Raw genomic sequence first — 12,435 nt, 5'->3', positions numbered from 1 at the left:
TGTCATACCATAATGCTAAAATGCTCATCATTTCCATATTGAATCGCTAATCCACATCTTTGTATTTGCCGCCACCCATTTTGACAAAGATGAAAAAAACATCCTTTATTATTGGTATCAGGAAATTTACTACGTGATACATTAATTGCTGCCAACTCAAAATCAGTAATGATACTTTGTGGCTTTAATTCAATATCATTATCTTCGGCAAACTCAATTAAATTTTCAAATAACCACCTGTATAGCACCTCAGATTTACGAGTCATAAGTGCATACACCAGTGGAAGAATCCTAGAATTGTCTTCAGCACTAACAGGTGCGTGTATTGTGTACATTTGATGGAATATGGTAGGAACAGTCTTAAATGTTCCGTCCATAATCCAAAATAATGCATTAGCTAAGTGCTGGATATTTTCTCTTGTAGTAAATAGAAGGATTCGTTCTTGACCAACCATATAATCTTTAACTAGGAAAATATTTCCATACAATGTATGACAAAGTGATTCTGGTATGTTTATTTCAGTAATATTTTGTGGCTGAGGTGGCATTTCTGATTTTCTAACACGGCTAATTGTTCTACGAAGAGCATTAGGTGATGGGATGTAAGGATGAATTTCTTCTGGAATACTAATAATATTATCTTGAATTATTTTTGCGGGTTTATCTCTTGTTTCAGAAGCTTGACGCTTGATCTGAGCAGTAAGTTTTGCGACTCCAGCATCACTTGCTTGAGGTGCGTGATTATGATCAGTACAACTTCGAAGATAATGCAAGTTATTACATAAGGTTGTTATAGCATGGCCTTTACACCCTTCTGATTTTCTTTTTGCACAACACCAGTAAAATATTGCCTCACGGTTCCGTTCCTTTACCATCAAATAACCTCGAACATTGATTTTATTATTTCCCTTATTTGAAGGTACAATATCACAAACCTCATCCATTATTACAAGAAGTTATATGGTTAAATTATAATGAAGAAAATTAAGGTTTATGAAAAGTGTTTTACAATGAGGAAAGTTTTTGTCTAAAACAAAGGAGACTTTATGATCAGGATTAAAAGTTAATTCTGATCAGATTAATAGTGAGATCACGCAGTAGTAATTGACATAATAACTCCTTGCAATTGTGCAATCACTACGATATTATTACATAAATGGTTACATGAAAAAATTTTTTTTTCTTAAGAAGTTATTATTGTGTCAGAATTTTGACTCATCAGTAACTTGAACTTTCGGGAATTTTGAATTCCAGATTTTGGACTATTCAGGATATAATACTTTCGGTATTTTAATCATTCAGAATATTATCTTAGTCGGGAATAGGAGTGTCAAGATTTTATTATATCGGGATTATGGTTGTCGGGATTTCAAAAGGATCCCCTTATTGATATATAAAGTTTCTTACGTTTAATCCTATTAACGGTATATTTCATTCTTCATTGTCTGTTAATGGTTAAAATTTAAATAAGTAATTATGTGCTTTTCTCATTACATTGTAGGCGTGATTGTTCAGCATTTTGTTAGGAACTGTGCCGTCTAGTTCCATCAATAAAATGCAAGATGATATATTGAATATTAGTTGCGCCTTTTTTAATCTCATTTTAACTATGTCTGCTTGTTTCAATTGTGAGTTGATGGTGACTAGGAATTCTGTTATTTGCGTTGCTATTTGGTTTCTTTACAGGTTTTTTAATTTGCCTTGTACTGAGTTTGGAGAAGAATGTTGTCATGGCAGTTGCTGGAAAGTCACATTTTATGTTTAATTGTTTGCATAACTGACTTGAAAATTTCCTCATATTTCTTATCTTTTCACACAGTTATATTATATAAACGTGGTTTTAAATAATAAACTTCATTTAAAGCTAACAAATCAAGCATAAAAAATTCTGAAATTTCTTTATATTCTTCTTTCTGTTTATCATTTGAATCTGTATTGTTTTCATCTAATTCTAATAATATATTTTCAATAAGTTTTTCTTCTATTGCTTGTTGTAATTCTTTGCGTATACGTGATATTTGAAAAAATATATGTATACTAATATATTAAATTGTTTAACCCTTCAATAAAATTTGAACTAAATTTTGAACTAAAATGTTCAATTTGTGATCAAAAATAAAGAAATTTTATTGGATAAATTTTGTACAATACAAACTAATCGAAAAATACAACTGAACGATTTTGAACTAGAGATATTAATGGTTCGGTCCATCCAGTTTTCGGTCCAAAAACTGGTGGTTTGAGTACAAAACTGAACCGTTATAGGTTTAGAACCAGAGTTTGAACCGAAGTTTAGACCGAAGTTTAGACCGAAGTTTAGACTGGATATTTATAGTATTTTATACAAAATTGTGTAATGCAGATCATGAATTTAAATATATCGTATATCGTCAAAAAATTTTTTATTATAAGAAAAAAAATTACCAACAAAATTTCACATAATGTAAAAAAAAAGGAAAAAAAAAGACATATTGCAAGTATTGATTCAATTTTCCATTCTTTCTTTTTCTGATATCCAATTTTTCATGCATATAATTACCCTTGCCGTTTCAGGATCTAACCTATTTCTAGTTTTTGAAATAGTTAATCCCGAAATTGAAAATGCCCTTTCTGATAGAACTGACATTGCTTGGATTGTTAAATAATCCTTCGCTATTTGAGATAGTACTGGGTAATCCTTTTCATAAGTTTTTCACCAAATTAAAGAACCTGTATTACTATCTACTGGCATGGAGAATTTAAGGATACTTCTTGACGAATATTATTTGGATTAAGTAAATTAAGAAAATAATCACGAGATGATCGTGCTGGTGCTGATGGTATGGTTTGATTATTTAAGGGTAAATATGACAAATATAATTCTTGTAATTTACTAATAATTTCAGTTATATCATTATGACTAAATAATGTGGTTTTATAACGTGGATCTAATATTGAAGAAGTAATGGAAGATTGATTCAAATATTTGTCCCAATAGGCTTTCAATTTATTACAAATTGCTGATGCTATTGCCTTTTATGTATGGTGATTTCCTCTTTGATAATGATCCAATTTTTTAAACATTCCATTAAAAACCAATCTTATATCTATCACCTTGTGTAGGATTTTTTGATGATGATAATAAATTGGTTGCTTCATACATAGGTTTGCTAATTCCTGTAAAAAAAAAAATAATAATTAATAAATATATAATTATAAAATAAAATAAATAATAATTTATAAAATAAAAAATACCTTAATATGTCGCTATTCAGATATTGTTGAAAATAAATCTCCAAGTTCTTCAACATTTGTTGTTGCAAGTAATTCTGAAACACCCTGCATTAAGATTTGTCTATTAATCATAAAATATGTGGAATTCCAACGAATGTCTATATCTAAAATTGGTTTAAGAAATTTAACTTTTTTAAGGGTACAAATTTCTGATAATTTATCCAAAAATAATGGTGAATTCTTGATTTTAACAACAAATTGACAAAGTTTTTTTATTTCATTTCCAACATTAGTGTATTATAAACTACACTTATGACTCATTCCTGCTTTTACTGCTAAATTTATAATATGTGCAGCACATCTGTAATGAGTAAAAGCCATATTATTAAACTCCTGATCTAATTCAGTTGCTAGTTGATTACCACATGCTATCATGTTGCTTCCATTGTCTGTAGTTAATGCAAGAATATTATTACTGATACTAAACTCTTCAAGAATTTGTAAAAGCTTGCTAGTAATTAACCCAGCTATATAAGAACCATTTACAGGAATTAAATCAAGTAAGAGATTTTTTAATTCCCAATTGTTGTTAATATAATGCATTGTTACTCCAAGATAACAATCTTTTGAGATTTCTGAAGTTCAAATATCAGTAGTAAGAGAGATTTTTGAGTTAATTTGTGAGACTTCATTAATTAACACATTTTTTCTCATTTTATAATTTTCTATGAATTTTTCCTTTAAGGTTTGTCTGCAAGGTAAAATATAGTGGGGATTCAATTTATTAATTAATAATTTGAATTCAGGATTTTCAACAATGGTAAAAGGTTGCAAATCAGTTGCAACAAAATCAACCAAAGAATCTGTGATAGGTTTAGATTTTAATGGAAAGTAAGGTTTAAAACGTAAAGTAGTTTGGTGGGTTTCAGGTTTTTTATAATGTGATGGATGTTTTTTAGTTAAATGACGTCGAAGTATAGATGTTGGATTACCAGGTGAATAAAGTTTTGCACACAAAATACACTTATAGTTTGTAATTAACCAACTTTCCTCATCTTGAATTTTTTGAAAAAACTCCCAAACATCTGCTGACAATTTCTTATTTATAATTCTTTCATCATCAGATGCTAAGGAATCATCTGATAAATTATTATCGTCATTTTCAAAAACTCCCAACATACAGTCGACTCTGGATATAACGAACCTTCCGTTCCAGGAGATTTGGTTCGGTATAGGATGAGTTCGTTATATAATATACACATTTTTATACCGAACTGTTCGGTATATAAAATTAACCAATAAAAATATAAACATGTGACAGTTCGCAATAATTTATTTATTATACGATATTTACGATATTTTATTTATTATTATATTATATGTAAAGTATATTATATACAGGAATTATTGTTCAGTATTATTGTGAAAGTAATTATGAATATCAGCTTGTTTTAAATTTTCCACAATTAGCAATTTAATTCGCTTATGCAGCCCTCTTAAAACTTTTAATTCGTTGTTTACTTCACCAAATTCTGGTCCTTGTTCATATAAAAATCTCATTATTTTATTTGCAGCATCATCTGCTTCTGCTAAACTAACTTTTTCCAATACAGGTAAAGATTCATCTTCATCAATTAAAAGCTCTTCTTCATTATCTGCATTTAATATAGTATTAATTATTTCACGATCAGTAAGTCCTCCTTCTGGCATTTCATCTTCTATATGAAGATACTCATATGCATTAAGATTACTTTTTGGAAGTTGAGCAATTAGCATATCGAGTTCCTCAATTTCTCTATCTAGTATACTAAAAATTTAACATGTGCATTAATAAAATTTCGTAATAATTTCTACATATACACTTTGTTATATCATACCTATCAGAAATTACTGAATCATAATCTTCAGGAATTTCTTCAATTTCATTATTTGGTGGAAGAATACCTGTTTTTTTCCAGCAATTTGAGATTGTTTGGGATGATACCATTGACCATGCTTCAGCTGCATTTTGCAAAGCATCATAAATTGTATAATCATCAAGTTTTTCTACAATACCATCCTGCATATTATCATATGCATTAATCCGATTTTGAATAAAAAGTCGTTTATAATGACATTTAAATGAATGAATTATGCCTGCATCACATGGTTGAAGTTCAGTGGTGGTATTTGGTGGTAAAAATTTCACTTTTACACTATCTAATTTTTCCCGAGTTTCGTCTAAAATAAGATGCACTGGTGCATTATCAATTAATAGAATGATCCTTCTATTTTTTTTTTTCATTATTTCATTAAGTTTAAGAAGAACCATATTAAAAATACTAACTTACATCCAAGCTTTATTGTTTCAAAAATAATAAACTGGGAGGTTCTTATAATTAATATTTTTTATAACGCGTGGAGCTTTGTATTTATGAATAAATGAAAGAGCCATTTTTTCTGTCCCAGTTGCATTTGTCGCACAAAAAATTGTAACTCGAGATTTTTCTTTCTTATATCCTGATAAGGGACCACGTGCTAATACCCTAGAAGGTTTCATTTTCCAGAAAAGGCCAGTTTCATCGCCATTCCAGATATCCTCAAGCTTGTAAGGTACAAGAATCTGTTGTAAAGCAAGTCGGTCATGTTCTATTGATTCAGCAGAAGGTGCACTTGCGGCTTCACCTTGCTTCTTGTATTGGCATAAACCATAGCGTTTTTTAAAGCCAGTTAACCACCCGTCTGATTGATGAAAATCTTCTATTAAAACTGGTTAGCAAAGTAACTCGCCTTTGTCTTTAAAATATTACCATCAATATCCTGTTTCGTATTAAGTGCATTGTCAACCCAAAGACTGAGTGCATTTTCAAGTTGTGGCCACTTTGGACCACGAAATTTTTTAATACTTCCTTGACTTTCCGTAATTGAAAGCCATCGCTCTTTTTCTTTCAAAATATCAGTTATTGTTGACTTTCCAACACGGTATTGTTGTGCAAGACTAATGTTAGAAAGGTTAGGATTTTTTTCCTTTGTCTCACAAAGTTCACGTTTTTGTGTAGCAGAAAGGATAACTCTCTTTCTTGACATATCGGAATTTTTAAACAAATTTTTTCTATGTTCTGATAAGAAAAGATTATCTGCGTCTTGGTAAAATAGATTTTCCGTGTCTTATGCATGATTGGTGTAACTAATTTATCACGTGATATTTCAGTATATCAAATATATAGATTAATATAACCGTTCGGTTAAAATAGGTTCGGATGCGGTATATAGCATTTTATTATATAGTTTCGTTATATCCAGAATAATTAATTATAAAAAATTCGGGTCTGTGATATTTGGTTCAGTATATCAAAATTTCGGTATATACAGGTTCGTTATATCCAGAGTCGACTGTAGTTGTAATAATGCAAGGTGATATAAAAAAATGTAAGAATGTAAAATCCGTTATTCTTATTGTAAAAAGTTATGCGTGCAGATACACGTAACCGTTAATTGAACCGATCTAAAACTGGTTCACTAAACTGGTTTTTATCGGTTCAGTTTCAGTTTGGTTTAACGTTTGAACTGAACTGAAATCGGTCCTATGATCAAACTGCGGTTCGAACCATCCAATCATAAACTGTTAACATCCCTATTTTGAACAGGACTAATATGTATTTACAAGTTTATTTTAATTATTAATGTATAACATATAAATAAATAATGTATCATACATTTCTAATAAAACATTATACATATGGTGAATAAAGAAGATAAATCAATATTAGAATTTAATAAATCATTTAAGCCATTTAAGAAAATCTAGTCTAACAGCTATGCTTAACTTATAATTAAGCTCAATTGCTCAACTCATTTTTTTTAGCAAATTAACATCCCTAAGCAATAAGTTCCAAATAAGAAAGCTTATAATGAAAAAATGGCAGATTTCAAAGATTGGTATAATGAAGAAGTATATCAGAATCTTGAAAAGTTATACAAATTATATTTAAATGTAATTTAACTCCAAAATCTTGGTCAATTAAACATTTGATAATTCAGGCCAAAAATTAAAAGTCACGTGGAGTGAAAATTTTGGGCCCAATAAAAAATATTATTATTTTTCCACGACTTACAGTAAATAATAAAGTAAATAGGGGTGTTAAAATATCATCCGAACTGCGAGTACAAAATAAATCTGACCAATAAAATTCAACAAGTCACGTTACCGAAAATTTTTTGGGTGTACTTGGGTAGTTAGATCAGTTTATAAACAAATCAAAATAAACTAGTTTACCATCATCTTTATTCTGCATGTTAACGCGAACATTAATCGCTTGGCAGAAATATTATACTTAAAAAATACGACGATACTCATCTGAATTTTTTTTTAATGAAGATTTATTCTTTCATTATTTAACGTCTTCTCCCATTACCGTATAAAATAAAATATTCTGTCAAGCTGGCGACTTCAAACCCTCAACATTTTCAACCGTCTTCCCCTAAACAAATAACAACACCCCCTCGAAAACGGTCACCACGTTCGCGTCTAACTACTCCTACACATTCGAGGCTGACATCGCCACCTTCTCGTGCAAAGTCGGCAAAGTCCGTTGGTGGGTCGCCTAAAACCCCTATTGCTTCACAGAGTGATTTGTTCAAAATATTCAAATCGTGTAAAAAGAAAAGCCCTAAAAGTATCATCAAAAAAGAGATTTTGAAATTGGACGTGATTGCAAACGATTGGATTTGTCCGGCTACTCCATCGAAGGGAAAAAAGAACAAATTTCAGGTTTATTTCTAGGATTGATATTTAAATATGTTAATAACTTCAATACGAGTTCTAACGATATTAGCAAAAATATTTATTAGTGCGATCGATTTATTCCAGTACGTGAAACAATGGGAGAACCATCGGAACAATTAAGAATACCCCAAAGAGAATCTGGCAAGGAACAATATTTGAACAGTAATGAACTTGAATATCAGGAAAAATTAGCAGAAGCATGTGGTGTTTCTCTCGAAAAACGTATTTTAGCATTCAATCTCCAACCTCCGTCGAGCCAAAAAGATGATCTACGTCAGTTGTATAACCAACCAATGAAACTTTCTACAATTCAATTTAAAAGACGTATATTGACATCACCGGAACGTGTTCTTGATGCGCCAGGCTTATTGGATGATTATTATTTGAATTTATTAGATTGGAGTATCAAAAACATGGTTGCAATTGGACTGGATCAATGCGTTTATATTTGGAACGCTGATACTGGAGGCGTAACAAGTCTTGAACGAACTAATCCAAGCGATTACATCGCTAGTTTATCATGGTCTTACAATGGTGATTATTTAGCTGTAGGAACAAGCGATGGTGATATTCAAATTTGGGATGTTTTAAAAGAGCAAAAAATTAGATCTATGTTGGGACATACAGCACGTGTAGGAGTAATAACATGGAATAAACATATCATCTCTTCTGGATGTAAAGATGGAAATATTTGGCATCATGATACCAGAGTTGCTCAACATAAAGTAGCTGAGTTGATTGACCATACTAGTGAAGTTTGTGGATTAAAATGGAACTCTAACGGCGATCAATTGGCGAGCGGGGGTAACGACAATCGGGTGAATATTTGGGACGCAAGAGCAAGCACTCCAAGATTAACAAAAAACAATCATGTTGCTGCTGTAAAGGTAAGATTATGATTTACAACTTCTAATTTAAAAGTAATTATAATTTAATTTCCTTGCTATTTTGGACTTAATAAGGCTTTAGCATGGTGCCCTTGGCAAAGTCATATTCTTGCTTCAGGAGGAGGTTCTTATGATCGGCATATTCATTTCTGGAACGTGAGCTCTGGCGCTCGTGTAAAATCTATTGATACAGGATCTCAAGTGACTTCGATCATTTGGTCCAAAGATTTTAAAGAACTTTTATCAACTCATGGATTTCCGAATCATAATATGACGATTTGGTCTTATCCTACTCTAAATAAAACTGCCGACATTCCAGCTCATGAATCTCGTATCTTACACTCGACTATCAGTCCTGATAATCAAGTAGTTGCCACGGCAGCAAGTGATGAGAATTTGAAATTTTGGAGGGTATTTCAAAACGCAAGAAAAAATGAAAAATCTAAAAACAGTGATAAAGAAAATACAGGATCTGTCTTTGGCGGATGTACAATTCGTTAAGCGGACGGACAAAGTTATTAATAATGATAAATAAAATGAATTTTTTTTTATAAATTTACTGATCATTGATAATGCAATTGATAATGCTTGATTTGATTCTAAATTTCCGCAATTACAGCCTTTGATCCCAAGTAATCAATCATCTATAAACTTGTTCTATATTTATATTAAGCTCTCCATAATGTCTATGTACTGACAAATACAAAGACAAACTTTTAGCAATGATGTTGAGACATTGCATTATAATACGCGTCTATATGAGAATTTTAATTTCATACATTCTTGTAAAAGAATTAATAAACTTGAGCTTAACAAGATAAGGCAAAATTTGTTATTCGTGTTATTAAACAAGATAACGACAATTGTCAATGACGAAGCTGTAGTAGGTACTAACTTCTTTTGCAGCAATTTAATAATGAAACTTGTAAAAAACTTTTCGATACGCAAATGTGATTTCCAACTTCAAGCTAGTGCTTCATTTTTGCCCTTTAAAATTAGCATTAACAACAATAGTTTTTAATTTTGCATTAGGTAATTTTACTTTCGAACAGTTGTCATGTTTTATTTAGTCGCTGCATAATTTCATCACGTGATTATAAGGTAATTGATCTTGATATAATACTATAAAAGTTTACCGATGTATGCATATGTGAGTGAATATCAGAAAAATAAAAAAGTACATAGAAAACATACAATATATAACAATGCAAATGCAAAATATTAAATATCGAAATATTATTTTTTTTATTAGTAAAAAAATTTTTTATTAAGGTCTAATAATAAAGTCTAATGATAATTCATGTAACTAGTGCATTTGACATTATTTTTGCAAAGTTTAAAAATCTAAAAAAAATTATTAATTTTTTTTTTCTTAAACACATAATTTTAATTTATAAAATTAATTAATGTAAAGGTATAAATTGTTAACTAATGGTATAATTAAACTAAGTGTAATAATAACTATTATATTAAAAATATCTGATTTTAACTGTAATTACCAGGGACGACAACAGCGCAACCTTCAGTACTCTTTCCGGTATTGCACTTTTTGGTGTCAGTGCAGCAGCGAATGCAGAATCTGTTAATATCAGGTTCAACCAAGTTCACGAAATTTTTAAATCCTTTGCATACTGCACCAGAAGGTGCTTTAGTATCATATTGACCGCCTCCATCACTTTTTTTCAATTTGTACTTAGTTCTGTCAATGGTACCGGTTATTTGAACAAAACCTGTTCCTTTAGTAAAGTGAGCAGACTTAATGAAACCGGTGGGAAATTTTTTGGCTCCAGGTGCATTGGTAGGGTTAGCCTGAGTGCAAAATGGTATAGCATCGTCTTCACTATCCCCGATTTCTTCCCCAGGCGTTTTTGGAAGGAACGAGCAGAATACATCATTACTTTCCACCGTTACGGTTTTAGGTGTTGCGCGACTTAACCATATAGCGGCGGCATGGGCAGATGCAACGATCGCAAGAATAATAATAAGTGTGGATAATTTAGCCATTTGTATTAATGAATTGATTAAAGCAGAATTGAATTAACTTTATTAAAATAAATTTTAATAAGATTAGCTTTAATTCTTTTTTTTTCGAATTTTCGAGGAAGTATATATAGAGAATTTACCGTCAAAAGGAATTAGAATATTTTTGGACAAGATCTTTTTTTTGTTGATATTAATTGCATCCGTATGTTTTCTATATTTAGTTAATTAGTGTATGCATTTTGACGAATTAAGATCTCTGAGCATTTTATGATTTATAAGGAACTTTATGTTCGCACAACTTGTTCTAATTTTATATCTGAATTTTCCTAATTATAATACAGAAAAATAATACAATAATATAAAATAATCTGTTTACGAAAATGAAAATAGATAATTTTGGTCTGGATATTCATTTTCTTGCACTATTTCAATTGCTGATCTTCAAAATAAAGTTAAATGTTATCGATTACTTGCATTGATGTGCGTAAAAATTGCCAAGACTTTGTTAAAAATCTTACGTAAATTTTTTAGCAAATTTTATGCATTTAATGTTGTTATTTTTAGTAAATAATTTTACAAATAAAATTAAATACATTTTTGTGAAAAGGTTCATGAAATCGTTACCACCAATAAATCTTTAGTTAATTTCAGATTTCATAAAGCTACCTTACCTGATAATACACTTACGTAAATCTCATAACCAATTACCTACATCTGCCAATAATTTTGTGAATTTTTGTAATTAGGATACAAAATAAAAATAGCAGTGTTGTACATGGGACATTGTATGTCCGGCGATTTTTTTTGTCCCAAATAATATGTCCGCGTCCATAGTCCGCGAATTCTGCGGACACAGACAAGCTGTTAACCAACCTTAAAAATCTTTTGACTGGAATAAACAAGAAAAATGCTGGCAATAATGCGGACAAAATGTCCCGGACATGAAATTATAGCGGACATGGACCAGACTGTCCGGTTCCATGACAACATTGCTCATAAGTATAGTTATATACCATTTTATTCTAAAAAAAAACTCCATAACAGATAAAACCAACATAGATTTTACATAATTACCATAAATCCATGTGGGATACTGTTATAAAAAATGACAAGTATTAATTGTTTTGAGAATTGTTTTTTTCAAATTTAACCTACATCTCATTTTTCCCTATAAAAAAGTCAATTCGTGTTTTATATATTCCATCTTTTTTCTGTAAAAGGCTCATATTTCTGGAATTAGTAACTTTATATCATGGAATTTATTGAATAATTTCATTTTCCGTGAATGGCATTTTTACGGGTTTTTACAGAAATAACGGACAAAATTTTTTATATGGTTTTGATCATTTGCATAAACTTCTATTGACTAGTCTACTTTAAAAAAATAAATTTATTCTATATTATTTACTGTATATATATATATACACAATCCCTGTTTTGCACTTATACTAGTCAAAATAGTTCACTTCAGTTAAATGTCGGGTTTACCACAAAATCCTGCCAACCATAAAATCGACAGTCTGTCAGGATTTTGATTCAATCGGGATTTGCTATTATGGGGGTCAGGATTTCCCCTTTTCACCGATA

At 30.3% G+C, this 12,435-nt stretch overlaps 4 protein-coding genes across 4 annotated transcripts; 1 reads left to right on the top strand and 3 right to left on the bottom strand.

Annotated features, from left to right (window-relative positions):
• Nucleotides 1–4,617: 4,617 nt before the first annotated feature.
• Nucleotides 4,618–5,278, bottom strand: OCT59_006751 (uncharacterized protein; the record flags this gene model as incomplete). Its single annotated transcript, XM_025312144.2, has 2 exons — nt 4,618–5,020; nt 5,091–5,278. 2 exons carry the CDS (start codon nt 5,276–5,278, stop codon nt 4,618–4,620), a joined length of 591 nt encoding a protein of 196 aa, XP_025164864.2.
• Nucleotides 5,279–5,955: 677 nt separating this feature from the next.
• Nucleotides 5,956–6,279, bottom strand: OCT59_006750 (uncharacterized protein; the record flags this gene model as incomplete). The annotated part of the gene is made up of 1 exon (XM_066141483.1): nt 5,956–6,279. The coding sequence occupies one exon, from the start codon at nt 6,277–6,279 to the stop codon at nt 5,956–5,958; it is 324 nt and encodes a 107-aa protein (XP_065998264.1).
• A 1,193-nt stretch (nt 6,280–7,472) lies between these two features.
• OCT59_006749 (uncharacterized protein) lies at nt 7,473–9,423 on the top strand. The gene is made up of 3 exons (XM_066141482.1): nt 7,473–7,963; nt 8,063–8,865; nt 8,941–9,423. Exons 2-3 carry the CDS (start codon nt 8,074–8,076, stop codon nt 9,364–9,366), a joined length of 1,218 nt encoding a protein of 405 aa, XP_065998263.1. The 5' UTR covers nt 7,473–7,963; nt 8,063–8,073; the 3' UTR covers nt 9,367–9,423.
• Nucleotides 9,424–9,903: 480 nt separating this feature from the next.
• On the bottom strand, nt 9,904–10,946 carry OCT59_006748 (uncharacterized protein). The gene has a single exon (XM_025322966.2). It carries the CDS (start codon nt 10,867–10,869, stop codon nt 10,351–10,353), a length of 519 nt encoding a protein of 172 aa, XP_025164862.1. The 5' UTR covers nt 10,870–10,946; the 3' UTR covers nt 9,904–10,350.
• Between the last annotated feature and the right edge of the window lie 1,489 nt (nt 10,947–12,435).

The sequence above is a fragment of the Rhizophagus irregularis genome, chromosome 14, assembly GCF_026210795.1.
Source record: "Rhizophagus irregularis chromosome 14, complete sequence".
Taxonomy (NCBI): domain Eukaryota; kingdom Fungi; phylum Glomeromycota; class Glomeromycetes; order Glomerales; family Glomeraceae; genus Rhizophagus; species Rhizophagus irregularis.
The sequence above is the reverse complement of the archived record's forward strand: the minus strand, read 5'-3'. Positions and strand labels throughout refer to the sequence as shown.